Source organism: Ailuropoda melanoleuca, chromosome 1, assembly GCF_002007445.2.
Source record: "Ailuropoda melanoleuca isolate Jingjing chromosome 1, ASM200744v2, whole genome shotgun sequence".
Lineage (NCBI taxonomy): Eukaryota > Metazoa > Chordata > Mammalia > Carnivora > Ursidae > Ailuropoda > Ailuropoda melanoleuca.
In genome coordinates this window covers 73,624,369-73,650,732 of record NC_048218.1, presented here as the reverse complement: position 1 = coordinate 73,650,732, position 26,364 = coordinate 73,624,369, and the positions used below count along the sequence as shown (strand labels likewise).

The 26,364-nt window shown below is 37.8% G+C and overlaps 1 protein-coding gene across 2 annotated transcripts in view; it reads left to right on the top strand.

Annotated features, from left to right (window-relative positions):
• CCDC50 (coiled-coil domain containing 50) overlaps positions 1-26,364 on the top strand; it is a 70,791-nt gene that overhangs the window by 33,490 nt on the left and 10,937 nt on the right. Inside the window, exons 4-10 of one of the 2 annotated variants that reach the window (XM_011229395.3) lie at positions 237-327; positions 8,528-8,645; positions 13,080-13,607; positions 20,439-20,554; positions 20,976-21,020; positions 21,130-21,234; positions 23,269-23,348. In XM_011229395.3, the coding sequence (XP_011227697.1) occupies positions 237-327; positions 8,528-8,645; positions 13,080-13,607; positions 20,439-20,554; positions 20,976-21,020; positions 21,130-21,234; positions 23,269-23,348 (1,083 nt within the window). The remainder of the gene's footprint in view (positions 1-236; positions 328-8,527; positions 8,646-13,079; positions 13,608-20,438; positions 20,555-20,975; positions 21,021-21,129; positions 21,235-23,268; positions 23,349-26,364) is intronic. The other variant, XM_011229396.3, reaches the window with a different exon arrangement.

The following is a 26,364-nucleotide window of genomic DNA, read 5'->3' as shown; positions in this document are numbered from 1 at the left end:
TTCTGGTTCTGCCACTTATTTTCTTTGTGATCTTAGGGAAATGGTTTCACTACTCTGGGCCCCAGCTTTTTTATCTATAAGATGTGATAATATCAACCTCTCTGCATCATGCTTGTGAGGATTAAGTGAGATAAAAAATGTGCATGGGTTCATAGTATTTAGTAAGTTGTGTTATTTTTAGGAAAAAATTATTCCTTATTTTCTTTATTCATACTGTTTTCACTTTTGGTTTTTAGTGAACAACAAGACTGTGAAATTGCTCAGGAGATCCAGGAGAAGCTGGCTATCGAGGCAGAGAGACGACGCATTCAGGAGAAGAAGGATGAGGTATGACTTAGATAACGCCCCTCCACACCGGTCCAGGGGAAGGGCTGCTTTCAGTATTCACGGGCTCAGGGTAGGGTTGCCAGCTGGGCGGCAGAGCTCTCGTCTTTGGGGGTGCATAGTCCAAGTATTGCCTTCCATGGACCACTGTTTATTGTGCCTGGATAACCTAAGTGAAATCTTAAAAATTGATGATAATTCAACATAAGATGTGAATTAGTTTCCTGGGACTGCTTTAACAAATTACCAGAAACTTGATGGCTTACGATAGGAGGAATATATTCTCTCACAGTTCTGGAGGCCAGAAATCCGAAATCAAGGTTTTGGTGGGGCCCTGCTACCTTCTAGGAAGGGTGCTCCTTCGCCTCTTCCTAGCTTCTGGTGGCTCCTGACGGTCATTGGCATTCCTTGACGTGTCAGTGCATCTCTTCAGTCTCTGCCTCTCTTGTCACATGGCCTTCTTCCTTGTATCTTCGTATCCTCTTGTTTTCTTATAAGGGAACCAGTCATTGGCTTGAGGACCCTCCCTAGTCTAGTACGACCTTCTCTTAACTAATTACATCTGTGAAAACCCTATTTCCGAATAAGGTCCTATTTTGAGGTTCTTGGTAGAAATGAATTTTTTGGGGACACTGTTCATCCCCGTACAGGCTGTATGTCTATGGGTTATTCCTACAGTCTTGAGAGAGAGCAGACCTGAGTATAGGCTGAACACGAGTCAGGGGTCCCATAGCGAGAAGCCAGGAGCCACCATCGCTCTCACTCTTCGTTGTTCATTTCTTCACTCTCCTGTGGGCACTTCCTCAAAGAACTAACTCATCTGTTTGATTCTGTAGATATTTTTAAATTGTTTTGTTTTTAAAGCTGAAAATGACTAAAAGTAGCAATAGCATTTTTTTGGTAAGAAGACTTGAATTCGCAATTAACTCTTACTTGCCTTTGTGTTGGACTTTTAGCATTTCTTACAAACAGTTCCTTTTCAGTGTGTATTGATTCTTTGTCTGCCTTGTTTGAAACCAACTGTGCTGTTCTTGGCTACAGATTAAGGTTATATTGAGGAAGAAAATGATTTATAATTTTAATAGTAGAATGGCCGTATGATTTATTGTATGTATACTCAAATACTTTCTGGGCGAAAAGGCGGCACTAATAATTACATAAACTGGGCCTGTCCTGGGTACCAGCACCCGTGATGGCCTTGTTAAATAGGTGGGACGAGGGCCATCAGTAGAGTAGCCTGCATGTACTGCTGCTCCCACAGAGCCATCCTTGTTCCCGGGAGACTCCTTGTGCTATGCCAGGTGAGCGTGAGACACCTGGTATGTGTGTATTTAGCTGTTTCTTTATGAAACAAACCCTGAGTTTGTGATAACCAGAACTGCCAAGTAAGAATTAGGGATTGCTTTTTATCCTTCCTGCTATCAACACAGGAACTCTTTCTCACTACAGGATGTGTTGCCTCTCTGTAGTCAAGACTTTGCTTTGGGGATGAAACTGGGAACTGAAAGAAGTGATTATATTTTCTAAACAGGAAAGCTTTTCTTTTAAAAATAACAGAATAATGAAGTTGGCTTCTTATAAATGCTACTGGTGTCCTGTGATCCCCCCCCCCCCATTCAGTAAAAATAGGAAAGCAAGAGAAACCAAAACACTTTATTTAGGCAAGTAGAGGCTAAACAGCAATCACAATAGGTAGTCTCATGGTAATACTAGATAAAGTAAGCAGTTTAATGATTAACTGTTTTTCAGATGAAGAAATTAAGACTTGAGAAGTCAGTCTATAACAAGATGCTAAAGAAATGTCTGTACAGTTCAGGTCCCCTGACTGACTGCTTCTGACACAACAGAAAACATGTCAGCTTGGGAGTTAGAGCGCTCTGGGTTTGAATCGTAGCTCTTTAACTTTTAGCTGTGACTTTCAGCATCTCACTTAACCCTGTAGAGCCTCAGGTTCCAAATTGGAAAAGCCGGGATAATTGTACATACCCTGGAGGGCTGTTGTGAGGTTTAAGTGAGATCATGTATGTATGGCCTCTGGGATGTATTAAGTTAATAATTTCTCTTTCTTTTTTATTTTCTTGCCAGTTGTTTCCACACCATTTGGCCCTTTATAACAGCTCTGATTTCTCTTATAGAAAGAGATGTGTGCTGAATTAGAAAGGCGGAAAATAAACAGGCTTAAGTGTATTCCAGTCTGGTGTGATCTGAGCAGTCCTCAAGCATTGCCTTAACTTTACAGGCCTCCCAGCTAGTTTGCCCTCCAGTACTGTTTGACCTGCTCTGATGGCCCCATTCCCCAGTGCAGTGGAGAGATTAAAGGAGAAATCCAGTTGATGAGATTTCCTGAGACTAGCCTTAAAAACTCCATTCAGACTCTTTGACTTTCCAGCTGATGCCTTAGATGAGAAGATGCCTACGTGCTGAGATACTCTCTTATCAAAAGATAGGGGGGCGCCTGGGTGGCACAGCGGTTAAGCGTCTGCCTTCGGCTCAGGGCGTGATCCCGGCGTTACGGGATCGAGCCCCACATCAGGCTCCTCTGCTATGAGCCTGCTTCTTCTTCTCCCACTCCCCCTGCTTGTGTTCCCTCTCTCGCTGGCTGTTTCTATCTCTGTCAAATAAATAAATAAAATCTTTAAAAAAAAAAAAAACAAAAAAAAAAACAAAAGATAGGGCTCTCAGCTGACTGGTAATGTTATTAATATTAAATGAACAAAATTTGCAGTAGTAGAGCTTGTCATCGAAGAATGTGTGATAATGCATATTTGTTTATTTTAGTACCTGTGCCTCTCAGAGGAGACTGAGACTGAGATGAGATAATAGTGGAAGTTTTTCTGGCCAACTCTTAAAAAAAACATTGCCTGTTACTCATGAACTGTCCTAATTCTTTTTTAAATTTTTCTCTGTCTGTGCTCTTCTTTTTCCTTGTGGAGTCTGCTTAGCTAATAAGTTCTTACTGAACAGCAGGGCTGTGGAAAATTCCTTTCTGGATTTTCACCCAGATCTCATTTTCAAAGATTTTTTGGGTCAACTCTCTTCAGTAGTTTATAACCCCCCAAACAACCAGATGTAGAATCCAAGGCCTCTCTCCTCTTGGGGCAGAGTATTTTTCCTGAACAACATAGTACGTGAGAAGTTATACAACTCTGTGTGGGTGAATTACCATTTCTGGTTTTGTTATGGTGCAATTTTATTGTGCTTTCTAACAGAGTACAGATGTAAGGAAATTAGCATTTCCATGCAGGGAGACAGATGTAGAAAAGTTTAAAAAAAAAAAAAAAGGGAAGGAAAGAGAAAGAAAGATCTTTAATATTCTTACCAGCATTGTAGCCTCCCCTCTCCTGCTTCTCTCCTACTTTCCCCCTCCTCTTTCTTTTTTCTTATTTTTTCCCCATCTTTCTTCCCTCCCTCCCTTTCTTCCTTCCTTTCCCCCTTTCTTCTTCTTCTTCTTCTTTTTTTTTTTAACTTTTTTACATAGTGTGACTATAGTAGTTACATTTCTCTCTAGGCTCATGTTGAAGCAGGGTTGTAGCCTTTGGGAATACTGGACTGCATGAGTTTGTAACTAAGAAAAGTGGGCTAATTCCATTGGGATCATTTTCTTTGGTACAGCATAAGCATTTATCATTGTTGTTTCATAAAGCTCAGGAATGTGTATTTAGTTGATTGAAGTTATTTTTAAATAAAACTCTTGAGCATATGTGTGTGTGTTTGTGTATGTGTGAATATTCTGTAGATACACATTTGTGTCATTTGAACCTAGGTCCAAATATATGTGAATGTGCAACTATTTTAGGGCAAAACTAACTTTCTTTCTTTCTTTCTTTCTTTCTTTCTTTCTTTCTTTCTTTCTTTCTTTCTTTCTTTCTTTTTCTTTCTTTTTTCTTTTTTTTTGCTTAAGTAAACATTAGCATGACCATGTTATGAAAAGTCTGTGGCACTAGTCCAACAGTTTGAAGCCATTTATAATATGAACTGTTCAGGGATAGACTTAGTAACCAGTTTACATTAAAAATTAATCTAGTGTGAATCGTAGTACTTTTTCATAACATTCTTAAAGTGATTAGAATTTCATGTTCTAAAAGAATATTTATGTAAGTTGGTAATACTTAGACCATAGCTCAAATAGCAGTACATTTTAGCTACTAAAAAAAATGCCCTATGTTTTGGTACTTTAAAAATAAGATTATATATATATGGCCAGAAAGGGGAAATGAGTGGAAGGGTTTTGGTTGAGAAAATTCTCTCTTCTTACCTTAGTCGTATTGATGTTTTTACATCCATAGATGTATGTTTTCTGGTCTTACAACCCTCTGAAGATTATACCTGTTATGAGTTCCCTACTGAATTAGATGTTAATTGCTAGTTGATAAAGAAGTGTAGCACTCTAATGGAATGGCTTTCTTTTTTTTTTTTTCTTTCCAATAGTCATTTGACAATCACATTTTTAGATTTCCTCAATTGTTTTTATGCCAAAGATTTCCTCATTTCCACTACCATTGAGGAATAGAAGTGGAAACTTTCAGGGAGAAGTAACCCTGATATAAAAATCATATAAACCAAAAAAATAGCCTAAGGAATCCAACATAATAGTACTAATTTTTTTTTAAAAAAATTTACTTATTTATTTGAAAGAGAGAGAGATAGACATAGTACGAGCAGGGGGTGGGGCAGAGGGAAGGGAGAGAGAGAACCCCAAGCAGACTCCTCACTGAGTGTGGAGCCTGGTGCAGGGGTCAGTCCCAGGACCCCAAGATCATGACCTGAGCTGAAATCAAGAGTTGGACACTCAACCCACTGAGTCACCCAGGCGCCCCAGGAGCTTAGTAATTTGTCATCTACTCAGGAATGATGTGTTAGGCTCCTCTGGGCTCCATTGCGCTTTATTTGTGATAATACCTCTTTCAGAGCACTCACCTTTGCATGTCTTAAATTATGCTAATCATTTTGCTTCTAAAACTTAATAGGTAAGAACTTTGAGAATATTGACCATGTATCCTGTTTCTCTACAGGAGAGTGTTTGGCCTGTTGAAGGCAATCAATAAAACTATGTTTTTATTATAATGATTTTTTCCCTAGCATCTAGAGATCCTTAACAGTGTTCTGTCTTACGCTCACAGTTTCAAATTTTCAAGATTTGGATACAGTGATGAATTTTCATTCTGATAAATGTATTTACCAGAGAGTCTTCTAAGTATGGAGCAGTTTTTCTTTTTTGTTTTTTATTTTTTAACACATGAGCCCAAAGTAAGCCTACCTGATTAATATGATTAATTAAAAAATAATTGAAAATGACTTCAGAAGGGCTTATGAGTTCTTTTAGATTTGTTTTCTCAAGTTATGTTTTGTGAAACAGTAATTCCATAAGGTTTATACTTTTTGTGTAAGAAGCTTCTTTCTCAAAATAAATTTGAGTATATATAGGGTATAGGAGTTTTCTTCTACCAAAGTTTTAAATTAGGCTAATGTGCATTTTAAGAGTTAGATGTGATACATGCTTTCCACTGAGTGCTTTGTGTTTTTGAAGAACCTTTAGAGCTAGCATTCTCAGGAACAGAGCTTTGGAAACGCTATTCTAGACTAACCTTTAACAGGAAGGAAGCTGAAGAGGACCAAGGAGGTTGTTTATGTCGCGGGTGACTAAGCTGCACCCAGCATCGTGACTAATTGCCGTCTTCAGTTTGTTTCAGGGGAAGTTCTTTCTCCTGAAATCACCTCCGCGAAGGCAGTGCACAGGAATGCTGCAAAGTGGGGAGGGGCACGCACTTGGGCGAAGCCATGGCCCTAACACAGCAGCCACTTGTCAGTGAGGCCCTGATCCTTGCCCTCATCAAGACTCCGGGGCCTTTCCTCTCAGCCAGTGGCAGCTTACTCAAAAAGAGCTGAGAGCTTAACAGAGCAACAGGTTTGGGTGCTAAGGTGCATGACTGGTATTTTCCTTGATGAAAAGCACTTTCTTTGACTCGCTAATGCATAGTCAAGAAGGGGCATCATCCTTGTTTCTTTCCTGGTTCTTCACACTGAGAACACGGCTTGTTACTGTGTATTCATTAGGACAAAATTCAGTAGCGGGAAAGCAAGTATAAGGTCTCTAAAGCATAGTTTAATTTAACCATTTCTGCTGGCAGTTGGACCTGGTTATTTTCCTTTATATTTTTACTCCATTACAGCAAGGGAAATTTCTTGTTTCCCGTAAAGTAAACCATTTATAGTGTTAGTGCTTAGTAAACATGACAACTCAGGGAAGTTTTGCATTTTCTTCCTATTCTGCAATAAGAAGTATGGGGATTTGGGAAACTCTACTATAATAATATAGCTTTGGGTGAACAGGTTACCTACTTCTCCCTCTTGAACTGGTTGATACATTACTTTATAAGGCATCAAATATGATGAACCTGGCACAGGGCTATACCTGGTAATAGATTGATTAAAATTATGCATTAAGGAATCAAGACGTTTGACTTTAAGATTGACTAGTAATATGTGTGTATAAATAGATATGTGTATGTAGCTATAGATGTGTATCTCTACAGATATGTATGTGTGTGTATGTGTGTATGTATGTACATGTACATATATAGAGAGAGACGATTGAGTAGTTGATAGGTAGAAAAGTATGCATACGTTTCACAGAAATTTATGAGAAGCTTCCAGCATAGAAATCAGTCAAAGACTGTTAATAGTATATTCATAAGTTTGAATTTAGGTATTCATTTAACATAAGGTCAGATTTGTAAGGCCATTTTGGTGAACATTAAAAGCTGAGTGTGTGGATAATCATTGCTGATTTACCTAGCTGTGTCATCCGTCATGTTTCTACACTGACATGAAAGTAATTGATTCATTCAGATGAATTTTTTTTGAAGTTTGCCTTCCAGCCTTAGTATATTCTTTATTTTGATTTATTTGGAAAATTACAAAAGGGAGAGTAGTAATGAATTCTTGCTTCAAAATTTATATCAGCATCTAAGCAGTTCTTGTATTCCTTATTATAAATATAAAGTAAGCACCTCAAACTACCTTTGATTGTTTTTTTTCACCAGTAAATGCTGTTGCCTATTTGGTCTTTAAGAATCTGGTGATACCTAGGGACCTTTTTTCCAAAAAAGTGTACATGGAACAAAGTTTATGTGCTGTTTTGTGGGTCTGTCATGGAAATAAGCTTCAGATTCAGAATACTGTCACTGTCTAGCTCAAAATCTTTAGTAACCCTTCATCCCTTCCACTGTAGACTGCAGAATTGTTGAGATTGTGTGTAAGGAGTGCCTATGATCCAGTCTCAGAGTGTTTTTCTAGCCTCACCTTTCTCTGTAACACCCCACCTCCTGTGTTCTAATGGACTGTTGGTTGTTGCCCATTAAAACATTCATATTATTTCTGAGGTGGTTCTCCCTCCTTACTTTGCCTATTGGAATCCAGTTCTTTATTCAAAACCTAACTCAATGCGAACACTTGTACTAATTCACTTAAGCAGAAATAAGATTTGCCCTTTCTGTACTCACATTGACACTTTTACCCTCTTATTGAGGCATTTATGATTGAATTGTATTATAGTTACTTGCACATACCTTTGTTTTCATACGATGATGGCAGTCTTTTAGGGGGCAGAATCAGCATGTTATTCCTCACTCAGCAACTGCTAAAAACCTGCCTTGAGGTGGAGCAAGGGGGAGAGAGAAAGAATACTGTGTTCTCTTTTTCATTTAAGACAGTGGTACTCTAATGCAAAGCTAAATCAGAATCAGCTGAAGAATTCTTTTATAAAGTTTTAAAATTAAATTATACATACAATTTATAAAGTTTCATAGATTACTACACTCTTCTCCATCCAGACTTACTGAATCATCATCTTGGAAAAAGGGCCCCCAAATAAGTATTTAAAAAATTCTGTTGTATGACCAGCTTTAGGAATACTAGGTTTGTATGTCTCCAGATTGAGTTAGATTTAAATTTTAATTAAAAAAAAAAACCCTTTTTTGTTCATCTGGATCTTGAGCCACTCCTGGTAAGCAATTATGTGTGGCATTTGAATAGTGTGAGCTTAATGCCAGAAAGTCTGGAAAGCTATGGACAGAGCCCTCAAAAGCTTGGCAGTGGAATATCAAATCACTGACTTGTAGGGCTACTGGATGGAATCTGTTTCATTGTAAAAGGTTTGTTCATTCTCTGGTAATAATGATTAGCATTCTCTCTCTACTTGCAGGACATAGCTCGTCTTTTGCAAGAAAAGGAGTTACAGGAAGAGAAAAAGCGAAAGAAACACTTTCCAGAGTCCTCTGGATCCAGTGCTTATGGAGATAGTTACTATTATGAAAATGGAGGTAACAATGGCTATATTATGATTTACTCTGTCCTCAGACTCAACCATAAGACACCCCTTTAAATTTGTCTGTACAGTGACCTCAGGGCCTGTGTGGATTTGTGACCAAATTCTCCCAGAATCTAATGAATTCATCCACCTCAAGGCCTGTGTAGATTTGTGGCCAAATTCTCCCAGAATCTAATGAATTCATCCACCTCAGGGCCTGTGTAGATTTGTGGCCAAATTCTCCCAGAATCTAATGAATTCATCTGTTCCTTAGTTAAATGACCAGAGCTATCTTTATGGCTGTTAAAACAACTATGGTTTTGTAAGATTTGACATGCATTCTGTTGTGCTGAAACCACTTGGAATGCTGTACTACATTCTAAGCACATAAACTGGGGTGTAGAAAGTGGGGGTGAGTCTCTGGGCTTGATCTTTCTCAAGGAGTTTGGGCGGAGTGTCCGAAGCAGCAGAGTGCCATGAATAATGAAGATGGTACATCATACGTCAGTTGGGTAACAAAGCTTCTTTCCGTGCTTCTTGTGTTTCAAACATAGGCCAATGAGTATGTGTGCTGATGACAAAATTAATTCTGAGATACTGTGTTCATTATTTGTCCTTGATGCTTTCTTGCTATTCGATTGCCATATGGAAAAATTCCTGAGGGCGAGAAGTCCCTTCTGAATTTCTCTTCTCTAGTGCCTGCTTTTGCAGTGTGGTGGTGGTGATGGCATTGTGGTGGCAATTGTGGTGCTGGTGATTCTTTATCTTAAAAGTGTGTTGGGAAATGAGTATTTGCAAGTATTGTTCCATCTTTTTTAAAGATGTGTCAAAGGAAAGACATTTCTTATAATTCTAGTATCAGTGTTATTGTAGTTCAGCTTGGAGACCAGACTTAGGATAACAACTAAATAAAGCCTAAACCATCTTCTAGAGAGTAAAGATTATTAAGGTCAATGATCCACAAGTCCCTTATGAGCTAATTATCAATTACTTCTCTATAATTTCATTGTAAAGGGAAGTAGGTATTTGTCTTTGATGAGTAGAAGGAAAGGAATGCATGTATAGATGCTAGGATTATTATAGTTGAGTACAATCTTGACCAGTCATGCTCTAAATTTATTATCAGTAGAGCTCAGCTCTATTGAATTAAGAAGCAGGTTGATTCTGTATTTGTTTGTGCTCTTCTTGCATATGTAAAATGCTCAGCTTTTTTTTGATAGCCATTTTCCTTATGCTGGTTTTTCTAATGAAATCATGTATTACATCATTTAAAAAGAAAAAAATATATATATATTGCCATATATTTTCTTTGCTAGAGACCAGAAGGTAAAGAGTTTATTCTTCAGCTTTAATTAAAAGCTTAGAAATGTGCTCTGGTGTTTTTCATTTGTTTTCATTTTTATTTCTGCTCTGGAATCATGTTCACTGCAAATAAAAGTAACTGTTTAAAACTATATCTATGAAAACATTAGGATGGCAAGTAATTAAGTATACTAAAGTATTAATTTTGGCCTTCCTTTGTTAAAACCTTAGACTGATTTCAATAGGGACTCAAATCTGGTTGTTTTAGCCAGAGTACTGTCATCCTCTGGGGCAGGAGAATATGTTAAGAATTCAGTGGCTTTTCAGGGACACCTTAAAGTAAAAAAAAAAATCGTGAAGTTGGGACCCCCTGAGCATATGCATATAAGTATTAGAATTCTTCTTCAGTTGTGTTGTTGTTGAGAGTTTGTAGATTGCTGAACATGTGTGATCCTCATTCATTTGCCTTTGAGTGAGACCAAGTTGAGTTCCATAGAAACCACATTATAATTCAGCTTATATGCACAAAGTGTAATCCTTGTGTCCTTTGCAGTGGTCTTTTCCCAACACATAGGGATATTATCTAATTGTACTTCTCTGTATTTGTGTATACTATGATTTTGCCTTAATTACATAATAATTAAAGTAGGTCATTATAGAAGTGGTTTTCTCTTTAGCTTTTATTTTACTTAAGGTTAAATCTTAAAAATGATGATTTATAGATTTTCTGCAAATCTGAAATTATCTAAAACATACGTCAGATTTATATCAGCCGAAGTGGTGTATGTTTTGTTCATTTGTGAATCCGTGTTTTTCTTTCAGTGCCATACCTGTATCATAGGCATATTAATAATTTTTTTTTTTTAAGTCATGGTCTTTGGAGTTGTAAGACCTTAGTTCAAGTTCCATCCCTTCCTTAGAACAATTGGAATGTTGGGAAGTTATCTACTGTAATCACACTAAACCTTTTTCTCATCTGTAAAATGGAGAGCTTAAAAATACATCCTTCACGTGGATGTTGAGAAGATCAAATAATGTAATTTTGGTGAGGACTTAAACTCTAAAGTACTATTATTTATACATATATCAGTCTTATGTGTGTATAACAATATCTTGCATATCTATACAAAAACCATCGTATTTTGAAAGACAAACATGGAAGCACACAAATAAAATGTGTATATATATGTGTATGTGTGCATATACATGTATATGCATTGGCTATAAGTAAGTTAATTATATTTGCCAAATAACTTGGTCTGAAGAAACATACAAGTCTCAGTCCTTAACTGGATAGGGTTTCAAAGGATTCAGATTCCCGTATCCCAGTCTTTTTTTTTCCCCAGGTTTAAAGATATCACAAGTGAACTAGACAACATATATATTTTTTTCTGTCAACTCTGTGGAAATATAGTGACAGCTCTGTTCTAATTCTTGGAGCACACTTACATAAAGTAGAAGTACTAATATCAGTTAACTTTTTAGAAAGAATTAAAAACAACAACAAAACTTAATCATAGCCTCACATATCCATGTCAGAAACAAAGCCCTTCTTGTTTTTTGGGGGCTGGAAATCAGACTTCATTCATGCAGCTCTCTGGGGGAACACTGGTATTAACACTAAACCATTGTTTCCTGGATGTGGTGAAGATTTAAGTAGCGAGTCAATATTATATTAATAATTCACAGTAGTAGTCAATTGATTCTTTCTCAATTGTCAAGATATACTTAATAGTTTGGTAAAAGAATAGGTACTTCTTTATCATAGAGAGTAATTATTCTGTTTCACTCTTACGTAAAAAATAAATTTAATCAAAAATTCTGCAGGATAATTTTGTAAACTTTTTAGAAGACAGATTTTAATTTAGATGTCATCTTTGAGCAAATTGCCTTTTCTTCTGGAAAGCTCAAGAGGAAACAGTTTGAAGTTTTTGAGAAATCTTACGACATCAGTGATACGTTTAGCACATATCTCCCCTTCCTCTGTTCCTTTATTCAATTAACAGTAACAAACTTAAGAAAAAATGAAACAAAACCCCTAAAAATTAAGAAAATGTATAGTCCATTATTTCCTTTACATCCCATCAAATTGGGGTAGCTGTTTCAAGTGCAATTCAGCAATTGGGTAATTTCAACAGGGAACGTATCTTAGCTAACTTAGGAGTTTTCTGTGGCATTAAGATGTGTTTTTATTATGGAATGTACTAGGAGTCTTAGAAAATGTTGAAATAAATATGCCTTGCAAGTGCATAGTAATGTCCTTCCTTCGTTTTCATAGTATGCTCGTGCCTCAGTGAAACCTAACGAAAGCACCCTTCTTTGTGCTGTTTTGTGTGACGTTTAGGAACTTGTATAGTTAGCGCACACTGTATTTTTATACAAAGAATACCGTATCATAAAGTTTTTTGAAATGAATGTAGGGATGGAAGTGCTTCCTTTTCCTGTATTCTGGTTTGGCATCCCTTTTTAATTTTTTCCTCTGCTAAAGTTAAGGAAGTTTGGGAGCAGAGTTATCTAAAGATAGCAGTGTCATTTACTCACTTAAAATTTTCTGTTCCGTCCTCTTCCACATTGAACTGCATGGCTCTGGGAGAGAGTAGGGAAATACTAAAAAACCTGGGTCATTTCTCCAAACTAAATGGAAACTAGCAACATTCTGGTAAAGATTTATTGTCATTTCCAATAAGAATATTTGAAAGCCTCATCCTAGAAAACTTAGTTATTACCAGGCTTAGTTGTTTTCTGTTTTATAAGACTCCCTCAAGCCCTATTTTCTCCCCATAGTAGTTTCAAATTGGTTTTATAAATAGGATTTAACATTGAGTGGCTATGGTTTTTGTTATTGGCAAATATTGAAGTACTATATTAACTCCCTAATCATGATCAAGCTCAAATCAATCAAGATTTATTTCACATAATTTTGTTTTAGTCTTTTACGCTTTTGACTGGGTACCCAGAATCCTTCATGTATGCACGGACCAATCCAATTAATGCCTGTCCCCTCTTTGCAGTTTAAGTTGAAAAAGTAGTCTTCTCCATTTTAAAATACGTTAAACTTGGGCCCTGTCTTTCCTGCATAGTGAGTTCATACTCTCATTAAGTTAACCTGCATTTCTATTTTTCACATCCCTCCACTTCCACTCAGACCAGCCACAGTCAAGGAGGGCAAGGGAATTGGGTTCTGGAGTCTCAAGGTCATGTAGACTCCAAAGTGATGGAAACACTGTGAAGCAAAGGAACAAGAAACCCAAACATCCAGTGGAGAACTCGGAAGAACTAGAAGATCATTGTTCATCAGGGAAATTTCTGTCATCCTGTAGCTTGGGCAAAGTGAGGGCCAGTTCCCAAATTGACACTGAGCAGCGTGAAAGGAAACGATCTGATCCTGAGAGACTTTGGAGACCTCCACTTCCCAAGATCAGTGGTGAGGTGTTTCTGAGTACTGGATTTGATGATGGGGAAGCTAACAGTAGCCATCGGACTCGGAATTGGGAAAAACAGTCCAGACACCAAGACCGACTTTCACCCAAGTCTTCACTGAAAGCAGGGCTTCATTGCAAGGAAGCTGTATATGGGAGGGACCATGGGCAAGGTGAGCACAGAGAAAGGAAACACAGGCCCAGGACTCCTCCCTTCTCAGAGAGTGAGGAACGGCTCCAGCTCCATGACACAGGTAATAAAGGACAGTCACCTCAAAAGCCCTAGTATTATGTATATGCATACAAGCGGATGTATTTAATAAGCATCTTAAGCAACCTATTCTTTCTCTCTAGTTTGTACTCATGGCTTTAAAATAAATCCTGGAGCCAAATATTATAAAAGGTATCTACTTAATATCAAGTTTATACTCGGAGGAAAAGTGTGTGTACCTTTCTCCTACTGCCTTCTAAGAAAATACACCAATTCCTTACAAAGTCCTTTCAGCCCCAGATTGCAGTGGAGGTGCCTATCTCAGATACAGCTCTTCATTTGCTGAGACTGTCTACCAAAGAATCAGATACCAAATCAAAGCTCCTGAATTTCTGGTTGTAAGTCAGATGTGTTGACACTGTCTTCGTAGTAGTTGCCTAACTAGAAAACCAGCCAGCCTGGAAGTACCAGCTTCTTTTAATCTCATCTTGCCCATTTGTGAAGTGAGAGATTAAATAGGCAGTCTCTTATAACAGCATATTTCTAATTGTGGGCCTAAGGCTATTTTTGTCAGAATCAGCTGGGCTGTTTCCCAAAGAGGCAGCTTTCTGGATCTCATATGATCACTTCTGTAGTTTCTCCTGGTGATTTGGACTTGTTTTAGACCTGTACTTAAAGTTGGAAGACCATTGCCTTAAGTTCCTTTCTAAGCTGTAACCGTCTTCGACTCTAAGGCTGCAGTTGCTGTTCTGAAACGTCAGTATCAGGTACGTTCTTGGAGTTTGTTTGGAATGAGGTGACTGTAAGACTTGAGCCTCAAATTTCTGGCGTCTCTGAGGCTTAACTCTGATGTCCTTCATTGACACAGTAATGGTTCTCTCTGTTCTTATCTGGAAACTGCTGTCGTGATGTTTTCCTTGTGGTTCTACCACTGTAAGTTGTACTTAGACCATACTCCTCTCCCTGGTTCTATTTTACTCTTCCTGAAGTTTTACGGAGACATGAGAGTTATTGGGGAGTACCATGGAGACATCTGTTCTTACTTTCTTCCTTATCACTGCCCAGCCTGCCTCTACTTCTAGGTCTGGGAACTGGTATCTAGGTTGCAGATTCAGGTTGATTTGGTTGGTTTCTTCTATCATGTTATTTCTTCCTCTGATGTTGGTCATAAAATTAGTTCAGCAACTGTATTGAGTATCTGCCGAAAATATTCCTCCCTTGGGCTTTATGTTTGGGGATATATGCTCAGAGTTGAAGCCAGAAAGTAGAATGAATGTAAACAAACAATTGCAAATTAAATGTACTTTGAACAAAGAGCTGTGGGGGAGTAGAGGAAGCAGTAATATAATCTATATCATAAGTTGTACTCTCCTTATCCAAATGTAGGAAGATATGTTGGAGTCCTAACATGGGGGAGGGTATGCTCCTACCTCTACATTTCTGATTCTGTGATTCTGACTTTTGAAGTATGCTCTGAGGGCCGGTTAATCTTTATGGCTTTTAGTTATACTTGAGGCTTTCTTAAACAGGCTTAGGAAGAGTATAACTAATATGAAATGAAATACTGATTCCCAACCCTCCTACTGGAATTGGGGGTAAACTCCCTCTGCCCCGCACCCCCCACAGTGGTTTAAAAAACAGTGTGGCTAGGCAGGTACTAAAATGGCTACAGTGCTGCTAACCTGTCATTCTGTTTTCAACTTCACAAATTTTATCTTCCTAGAGACTTTAGGCATTTGATTTTGTGACCCCCTAGAAGAGAAGATTACATTAAAATGCAGTTGCTAAATACTGGTGTCTGTTCTTGTTTTTGTAAAAGCACAGTTCTTAAAGTTGTTAGCATAGGCCAAAGTTTTATTTTAGTAATGAAGAAACTAACAGGGTGACAAAAAAACTAGTTCTAACAGAATTTGCATAGTCAGTTGAAAAAGGAATGCAAAACACAATTGCTAAGTTAAATACAAGATCAGTTAACTTTCTAAAGGACAGTAAAATCCTATCCTTTGAGGGTAATGTCTCTAATGAGCTAGTAAATCATAGCAGCTTATTACTTCCTGTAGGTTAACTTCCAGCCTCTCAGGGCCACAGAGCATTTGTACCTGTCTGCTGTCACATGCCCCAAGCTTTAGACTGGCTTATTAAAAAATACTCTTGCATGATATCCAAGAATCTATCAGTCCGCATTTTACCTTATCCCAAGCTTGGGATCGGTGTGTCTTCAATATTAGTACTTCTTTTAGCTTATTCTGTCAGAATTTAAAGGTAAGCTTTATTTGTGTTTTTTGGTGGGGGTTTTGTGTTTTAAACTGGAGAATGATGAACAAAAGAAGACAAACAAGGATTAGATTAAGAATTGAATGTGGAGGGGCGCTTAGGTGGCTCTGTCAGTTAGGTGTCCAACACTTGATTTCGGCTCTGGTCATGATCTCAGGGTCATGAGATCGAGTCCTCCGTTGGGCTCTGTGCTGAGTGTGGAGCCTGCTTAGGATTCTCTTCCCCCTTCTCTCTCTCTCTCTCTCTCTCTAAAAGAAAATAAAAGAGTTGAATGTGCAGCTTTTAAGTGTGGCTCACCTGATCTTTTTTTTTTTTTAAGATTTTATTTATTTGAGAGAGAGAGAGTGAGGGACAGCAAGAGAGCAGAGTGGGGGGCAGAGGGAGAAGCCAACTCCCCACTGAGCAGGGAGCCTGACTCAGGGCTCGATCCTAGGACCCTGGGATCATGACCTGAGCTGAAGGCAGACGCTTAAGGGACTGAGCCACCCAGGCGGCCCTCACCTGGTCTTTTGAAAGCTAGTTTTTTGATTGGTTAGGCTACTGAGATAAGGGCAGCCATTCTATTAATTTCCTTCAATTAACTGCTTTTAAAATTTCTAAAGCATCTCTGTTTTCTGTAATGAAATGTACAGCCTTCCAATGTAGTATCTGAAGTTCTTCTTACATACTTACACAAGCTCTTCCTGCCTCTGGTGCAGACCATACTATGTTTAGTGAGCAGTCCTGCCAGTCCAGAAATCTAGTATTGAGATTTTTTGCTTGTGAGACATGTGAATTCCAGTGATATGTCAGTAGTTCAAATAAACTATTTCCCCACTAGATATTTGGGACTTAGAGCGGTATTGCCTCAAATACTCATTAACCATTCATTCATTCATTCGTTCATTCATTCATACTGAGGTATAGTTAACATATAACATTATATTAGTTTCAGGTGTAAAACAATGATTTGATATTTGTATGTATTGCAGAATGTCACAGTAAGTCTAGTTAACATTCGTCACCATATCCAGGCACAATTTTTTTTTCTTGTGATGAGAACTTTAAGGTGTACTCTCCTAACAACTTTCAGATATGCAGTACAGTATTACTAACTATAGTTACCATGCTTATTTATTTTATAACTGGAAGTTTGTGCCTTTTCACGCCCTTCACCCATTTTGCCTACTCCCTCCCCTCTGCCTCTGGCAACTCCCAGTCTGTTCTATGTATCTATGAGTGCTTTCCTTTATTTTATTTTGTTTTTTTATGAGTCTCTATATACATGAGGTCATAAGGTATTTGTTTCTTTCTGGCTGATTTAGTTCACTTAGCATAATGCTGTCAGTTTCCCTCCATGTTCTTACAAATGGCAAGATGTCCTTTTTTATAACAATAATATTCCATTGTATATATTCCTCATTTTCTTTATCCATTAATATGTTGATGGACACTTGGGTTGTTCCCATGTTTTAGCTTTTGCAAATAATGCTGCAGTGAACATGAGGGTACGTGTATCTTTTTGAGTTAGTGTTATTGTTTCTTTCAGAAAAATACCCAAAAGTGGAATTGCTGGATCACATGGTAGTCCTATTTTTAATTTTTTGAGAAACCTTCATATCGCTTTCCATAGTGGCTGCACCAGTTTGCATTCTCACCAACAGTGCACAAGGGTTCCCTTTTCTCCACATCCTCACCAATACTCAGTATTTCTTGTCTTTTTGATAATAGTCATTCTAACAGGTGCAAAGTGATATCTCATTGTGGGTTTGATTTGCATTTCCCTGATGATTAGTGATGTGGAGTACCTTTTCATGTACCTGTTGGCCATCTGTATGTCTTCTTTGGAAAAATATTTATTCAGAACCTCTGCCCATTTTTAAATCAGATTGTTTTTTGCTATTGAGTTGTATGAGTTCTTTATATTTTTTTGGATATTAACCTCTTTTCAAATTTGTAAATATTTTCTCCCATAGGTTGTCTTTTCCTTTTGTTAATGGTTTCTTTTGCTGTGTAGAAACGTTTTAGTTTGATGTGGTCCCACTGTTTAGTTTTGCTCTTGTCACCTTTACCTGTAGTGTCAAATCCAAAAAAAAAAAAAAATCATTTCTAAGAGCTTATGTTTTCTTCTAAGAATTTTATGGTTTCAGGACTTATGTTCAGGTCTGTAACCCATTTGAGTTAATTTTTTTATGTAGTGTAAGTCCAGTTTCATTCTTTTGCATGTAGCTGTCCAGTTTTCCCAGTACTATTTATTGAAGAGACTACCTTTTCCCCATTGTATATTCTTGGCTTCTTTGTCATAGATTAATTGGACATATATGCACAGATTTATTTCTGGGCTCTCTATTCTGTTCCATTGATCTATGTGTTATTTCCTTTTAAACTGCTCGGATGTGACAGTCTTATCACCCTCTCAAACCAATTAAGTCTGTTCATTTGTTTCATTTGAATGTCTTCTAAGTGTCTTTGAAAGATACTAAAACAAAATATTTTCTCCGTGAATCTGCGGTGCAGAGTAAGAGTGGAGGTGGTTTGGGGCTCCTGGGTGGCACAGCAGTTAAGTGTCTGCCTTCAGCTCAGGGTGTGATCCCGGTGTTATGGGATGGAGCCCCACATCAGGCTCCTCCGCTATGAGCCTGCTTCTTCCTCTCCCACTCCCCCTGCTTGTGTTCCCTCTCTCGCTGGCTGTCTCTATCTCTGTTGAATAAATAAATACAAATCTTAAAAAAAAAAAAAAAGAGTGGAAAAGGTTTAGTGTGTTGAAATCTGAGCACAACCCACTCTGTTGTTTCTCTCACTGGTGGCAAAATGGAAGGAGCAAGGCCTAAGTGTCCTCTTTCCTGTGAGACTCAGTAAGGGTTTGAGCTGCTTATAGAAGTATCAGTTTTCTATAGATAGAATAGTATCACAACCTCTTTTCCACCAACGTTGTCCAATTCCAGCTCCCTATCTAATTTCATTTATTTTCCTTGAAATATCATTTTCTAGTCAAGACCAAACTAATGATAACTCAGGGAGGTTTATATTTCATTTAAATATGGTCTACTCTTGGGAATATTTCTGTTTCCTGACTGTCCCAAACCACTCAGAAATCTGGGTTAAAGCAGCCCAGGCCAGCCCAGCAATATAAGATTCAATAGCTCTAGAGATGATGAGAAATTGAAGTAGATTCTGTATTCTGCATAAACAGGTGCTAATAGGCCTGAAGCTAAGAAAGCCAAGTTTAATAGTCTGTATTTGCGGGGAAGACAAATGAGTTGGTGGCTTTTGGATTAACCACAAAGCTAGGTGTGAAGCTCTACAAAGAATGACTTCACCAGATAACTTAAATTCCTTTCGTGTGCTCAGAATTTAGTTGTATTTTTTTCTTTCCTTTTTTCACGTGTAATGAGGCCTTTTGATAAAAATTGTTTTAATGTATGGTTATTCTGATGGATATAATACAGTAAACTAAGAGTTTCAATGCCAATTTCAAGCAAGCATCAACTGTTAGGATTTAAAACAATCAACCAAACTACCGAAGGCCAGATCTCATCCATGCTACTTAAATTAGAATCTTTGAGGTTTGAGTCAAAGATTTTTATGTTTATTTTTTAAAGCAACCCAAGTGAGTTTAATATATGGCTAGAGTTGACAGCCGCTCATACAAAGAAGTAGGCAATCAGGAGTACATTTTCTTTCTCCCTTCAATAGTCCATTTACTGGAAGTCACTATTTCTAGATGGTTAATCTTGTTCATGACATTAAAAATTTTTATTATTTCTGAAAAGAATACATTCACATTGTTGAATAATTGTAATTTATACAGGATACAAAAGGAGGAATATCTGCAATTTTGAAATAAACATTAGCAGTTACCACTTGATTAAAAGTTATAAAAGGAATATATGTTGCTTATAAAATTTCAAAGTAAAGTGCCAAAATTCCCCATCAGTCCCCCCTGTTCCTTTTCCCTCAGAGGAATAGAAATCGAAGGTCATTCATTATGTTCCCTGGTATTCCCCTTATATCTTCCCTAAAATTTAGCAACAACATTGAACTAATCAAAGCTAAAGGAAAGATCTAAAGCAAATGGGTTTGTTGACCATCAGAGCCGAAGCTATGGTAGAGCCACTGGTCGGCTCACAGGTACCGTCACATAACTCCAGGTGATACTATTTCTGTTCCCTCTGAAGTAAAGTATGCAAGGCTGAGTTAAGTAGAAGGAAGACCCTTGTTTCCTCCAGTCTCGACAGCTTAACCTTTTTAAAACTCCCAACTCTGTAACTTTCTTTACTTTTTTTTTTTTTTTTAATTTCAATGACTTCACCTTTTTTCCCACTTGCTGTTTTTGCAAAAGCCTCACGTACAGTTCATTGCGTGATTTTCTGCTGTTGAAGAAACTATGTGAAAGGGGAGTTTTTTGCCTGGCAGTTTTGTGTGGGTAACTTTGTTCTGATGTGTGGATAATCTGCATTGCCACTTCTCATCCTAGGGGAAAACGTTACTGCAGGTGCACCCTGCACTGAATGTCTGTAGTGGTGGCAGTATTGTCAGTGTTAGATACGAAAGAAAAACTTAAGTTTTGCACCTTTCCAGAAAACAAGTGCAGTTGCCTTATTACATTGAGTTGTTCCAGGAATGAAGCCAAGAGGGATGAAAGAAGCTGTCTCTACTCCGTCGCGAGTGGCCCACAGAGATCAGGAATGGTATGATGCTGAAATTGCCAGAAAACTGCAAGAAGAAGAAATATTGGTGAGCAAATTTCATGCAGAAGTTTAGGTGGTAATCACTAGGTTTTCTTGAATTGAATCATTATTGAGATTATATAATAGGTATAATGAACCTCTCTGAGTTGATAAACTGATAACCTTTTTTTATGGGTGGAAAAATCAAGACAATGGGAATAGACTGTCCAGTGTTACTTACTGAATAAGCATTAGCAACAGAATTCTATATCCCTGTCTCTCTGTTACTGAGTTGAGATAATCCTTTAGTAATCTGCTATGGAATTTGATAAAAATAGCCCCTGCTCTGGCTGGTGAAAGTATACCAACTAAACTTTGGGGATGTTAATTTACAACTGGTTTGAAGTACCAGTTTATTTTTATGGAAGATTTTTTAAAATGGACAACATAGACTCAAATTACCCTTTTGTGTATTTTCTATACCTTAGGCTACCCAGGTGGACATGAGAGCAGCTCAGGTAGCCCAGGATGAGGTGAGTTCATATTGGTTAATGAGTCTGTTCAGCCAGTACTCTTTAGAAATGTCCCAGTAGTTTTTGCCCACAACTCTGCAATTAATGGTATTGACTGGATTTTCTTTAGGAAATCGCTAGACTTCTCATGGCTGAAGAAAAGAAAGCTTACAAGAAGGCCAAGGAGCGGGAGAAATCATCTTTGGACAAAAGAAAACATGACCCTGATTGGAAGGTAAGTTCTGTTTATTGTTTTTCTGATTTTTGCAGCAGGGACTTTGCTTTCGGGGTAAGTTCTGCAACTGTGTTTAGGATATGCAAATTATCTGTATTGCATATACAGATCTAATTTGCAAAAGTGATTTCATTACATAAAATCTTAATTCTTCAAAGTAACTATGAAAAGGTAACTGCTAAGATTGAAAAACTCATTCCATTCATTTTAAGATCAGTTGAGGTTGAGCAATCAGAGTTGAGCCTCTGGTCATGAGCAATCTTAGTTTTACTGATATTTACCTTAAAGGAGAATGTAGTATTTTCACATGCTTTCTTTCCTGTTTCCCCAGTGGCCTTTTCTTTCTCGCTCTACTTTCTCTGTGTGCTTGTATTGTCCGTCCGTGATCATGTGCCCATTATTTCTCTTTCCCTGACCTAACTTGATCCATGGCAGACCGACAGATACCACCAGCAACCACTGCTTATGTCAGAGTGTAGTAACTGTCTAGCATGAGCTTGGACTGTCGTCTTCCCCTCGTTAATCAGAAACACTAGACAAAATAGTTAGTGACTGCAGTTTATTCTGCTGCAAAGTAATGTCATTGTTGTACGTGATGGTTGCAACTCCAGTTTCACAGACTTTGCTCATTAGTTACTCTGGGCAGTGCAGCACTCTGGACTTAACAGGGAAGGACGAAGATACATTTTCCTCATAATACTGTATAATTTAGGAGGACAAACAGGACGGTGTAGGCAGCTAACAAGTACAAGGTCAAGCTGGCTGAAGAACAGCAGAGTTGCAGGGAGGAAGGAGATTCCTAAAGTAAAGGTTTTTCAGGGAGGGAGTTCGTGCTAGGTCTGGGAGGGTGCAGCTAGGGTGTGTATCCATGCATAGTGATGTTTAGCACTGTTCTCTCTCTCTCTCAAACAAATTCCTCCCTTGGGTCTCTGGTTCTGTCTCAGTCTCAGCACTGATTAGAGGGAAAAAGAGGATGTAGAAACCATGATAATAGCATTGCTCTGCTGTTTTCTGTTGCTCAGACAGTTGTCAAGTCTGAAAACAAATGGAAGCATTATTAATTATGCATAGGTCTCTCCTTCTTTTACCCTCTTAGTACTTCAGGATTTTTCTTAACAAATGTATTTCATTTTAGTACAGGGGCTCTCAGATGCTTCTGCTGTGTACCTTCAGCTACAAATAATTGCCTGGGAATTACGCAGATTCTTTGTTAGGTCAACCATGAAGAAGTACGTATTTTTAAGAATTGCAAGTCAGGCAAGTGAAAAAGGAAAGCCACGTTTCTAACAAGTATCAGGACTTCTTTAATTTCTAGATTCTGTCATTGGTGCTGGTATAGTTCTTCTCTTAGAAAGGTTGGATTGAGGGGCGCCTGGGTGGCTCAGTCGTTGGGCGTCTGCCTTCGGCTCAGGGCGTGATCCCGGCGTTCTGGGATCGAGCCCTGCGTCGGGCTCCTCTGCTGGGAGGCTGCTTCTTCCTCTCCCACTCCCCCTGCTCGTGTTCCCTGTCTCACTGGCTCTGTCTTTGTCAAATAGATAAATAAAATCTTTATATACACATACACACACACACACACACACACACACACACACACACACACAAAAGGTTGGATTGAATGTTCCTTAGTTTCCTGGCTTGAAAATCACCATCCCCAAGTCAGATGTTCAGAAGTAATTTTAAGAGTACAGACATATATTCCATAGACTCTGGATGCTCTCGTCAGCTGCTGTGTAGCTATTATGTTCATAATGGGTAGCCAGGCACACTGCTGTCGGGGGGCATGTTCACGTGTAGTTAGCCCACTCATCTGGCTGCGCTGACCGCTTGCAACATACGTTTGTGACTAATTTTTTAATCTCTCAGTGGCCATATGTAAAAATATCTTATTGTTGTTCAACTGAATATAAGTAAGTTGAAATTACTAGAGTTTGACATGATTTAGATATTTTCTGAACCTAACAGTCTTTCCGTTTGCTGTTTTCTCTGTGTGTTTTTCTTTCTCTTTTCCTTTTTTTTTTTCTTTTCTGTCCATAGCCAAAAACAACTAAGTCGGCACACTCAAAGTCAAAAGACAGTGATGATCTTCACCGTCCTAAGAATGACAGGCCAGCACGGTAAGATGCCCCCTGAAAAGGGGAGTGAGGAACTTGACTTTGGGGTGAGTAAGGAGACGTGGATTATCTGAGAAGAGTGTTCTTTGGAGAGGAGATCAAGAAATTGGCAGTTGTGAGGTGGTATCAAGTCTTGCAGAATTATTCTCAAACTTTATTTCCATTCTTTTTTTTTTTTTTTAAAGATTTTATTTATTTATTTGACAGAGATAGAGACAGCCAGCGAGAGGGAACACAAGCAGGGGGAGTGGGAGAGGAAGAAGCAGGCTCCCAGCAGAGGAGCCCGACGTGGGGCTCGATCCCGCAATGCCGGGATCACGCCCTGAGCCGAAGGCAGACGCTTAACCGCTGTGCCACCCAGGCGCCCCTATTTCCATTCTTAAATTGGGTTGAACAAGTCAAATCAGGAAGATCGTAATTTTACAGAAACTAGGGTGTATAAAGAGTGATGCGTTTTTTGTTAGGACCAGTTCTTGTCTTTGGATTCACTGCCCTCAGCTAAGAAGGGATAAGCTTAACCATTTTCTTAGTAAAATATCAGGTTTTGAAGTTTCACTGAGTTTCATGGTGAGTGTGTGACATTTACATGTGCTTAAATTCATTTCTGCGTGAGTCTCAAAGTCTTGGCAAACACTTACTTGAGACATGGCAACTCTTCTGAATCCCACTAGATCAAACAGCTGTGGCTATGGTGTATGTACTTTAGGACTCCTCTTAAACAGTCTTGGGTCATAGTTAATGGAGCAGTTGCTGTCTCTCTACCTCATCCCTCAGGTTGGCAATAGTTAAGTCTCTGGGGTAGCAACCTTTTTTTTTTTTCTTTTTGTCCTTTATTGCTTTCCATTGCTTTTCAAAACAAAACTTGATTGGAATAGAATATTATATACAAAAAGACAAAAGTAACACTAAATCTAACATTTTGAAAACTCTTTTAAAACTTTGAATATTGGTCCTAATTATTAATATATGTATTAACTTTTATCTCATTGAAAAATATACACTGCTGTTGCCACTTGCTGACCACACTTAAGCTGCTAGATTTGTTGACTTAAAGTGAATATATTTAGTGTGCTTGAAAGGCCACATTCATTTGGGATGCCTTGATGGCTCAGTCAGTTAAACACCTGACTGTTGATCTCAGCTCAGGTCTTGATCTCAGGGTCATGAGTTCAAGCCCCAGGTTGGCTCCATGCCCACCTACTTAAAAAAAAAGAAAAAAAAGCAAAACTATATTCTATTTTTAAACCCTTGAGCTTTTAGAAGATAAATATCCTTCAGAAAACTACATCAGGTTTGTAAGGCTCTTAGGGCAACTGTCGTCTATTCTATCAATTGTTTAAAGTTGATTCTTCTTGTAACTTTTAGTTAAGCACATGTCAAAGGTTTTTTAAGGCAGACTTTATTTTCACCCCTGTAATATCCAAGTAAAATAAGAAGTAATTAATCTCTTCTCAGTAGGTAAATAGGCATAGTTTATTATGTTTTCTTTAGTCAATGAATTAAAATAATCTTTTGGGTTTTTCTGCAGTCTTCCAAATTTTGGGGCTCTTTAGAATGCTAATAATTTTGATGTCAGATATGATAGACCAATCTGGAATGTCTATTTAAAAAGATGTATTAAAGTTGAAAACAAGTTTCTGAAATGTCACAGTTACTTTAAAAATATTTGGCATTTTGAAGAATGAATAATCAAATGATCCTATATTAAAAATAGCTATCATAAATGAGTGAAAGTGACCTATGACTGGTAGAACCGAAGTTTTTTTTGACTTGAGGGGAACATTTGTCTTTAAGTATCAGTTACAGAAAGATTATATGTATAGATACAGATCTAGATATAGGTGAGAAAACAAAAATGAGAATTTTATGAAATCTGTATTTCATGGTTAAAAAATTAAGCCTATTATTACAGATTTTGTACAACTAGTATTAGAATATGTGCTTTCTGGTTAGTCTATAGTTTCCTCTTTCACATTTTCTTTTTCTTTCTTCACATTTTATAATTATGGTGGATTTAGTTACCTTTTTTTACAGAAAGAGTTGGATTTAAGGACTGAAAATCATGGAGCTTCCTAGGTCTCGAAATTTACTTCAGTGTAGTGATAGTAGTAGTAGAGGGAAAACAAATTATCATGTAGAGCTTGTAACATTCATGGTCAAAAATCAGTTTCTTTGTCCATTACAAGATTTTCTACCCTGTCTAAGGAAATGCGGAGTCAGTTGGTGATCTGAATTAACTTCGACACTTACAAATGAGAAAAGTTTCATCCAAGTTCCAAAATCTTTTAAGTGTAGGATTTTATACTGATAATACTCCTGGTACTTTATTTGCATTTTTCCCTTAGAAAAACATAAGCATTTAAAAAAATCTCATTTAGTTCCTACAGCATTCTTATGAGTGTGAAATATATCTCTACTTAGTCATTCATCAGATATTTATTGAGAGTCCTAAAAATTGCCCATAGTTAGAGTAAGCAGCAGTTAACAAGAAAGAACTGTTTCTTGTTTTAATGAAATTTATCATTCTAAACAATTGTATAAATAACTGTTAGTATGTTAATGCTTTGGATGAAAAGTTCATGGATTTTTAAGAGAATAAATAGCGTGGTCTGGGTATCTAGGAGGGCCTCTTAAATGACTTATTTTATTTAATTTTATTTATTTGAAAAAGTGAGAGAGCATGAGTGGGGGGGTGGAGGTGGGGAGAGACGGAGAGGGAGAAGCAGACTCCCCGCTGAGCAGGGAACCCTATGCCAGGCTTGATCCCAGGACCCTGGGATCATAACCTGAGCTGAAACCAAGAATTGGATGCTTAACAGACGGAGCCACCCAGGCGCCCCAAGAAATGACATTTGAGTGAATTCTGAAAGGTATTTGGCTGTATTGCTGAATTAAACATATAAATCATTCCGTGAGAACAATAGGAAACAGGTATTCTTTTTTTTTTTTTAATTTTTTGTTATGTTATGTTAGTCGCCATACAGTACATCCTTAGTTTTTGATGTAATGTTCCATGATT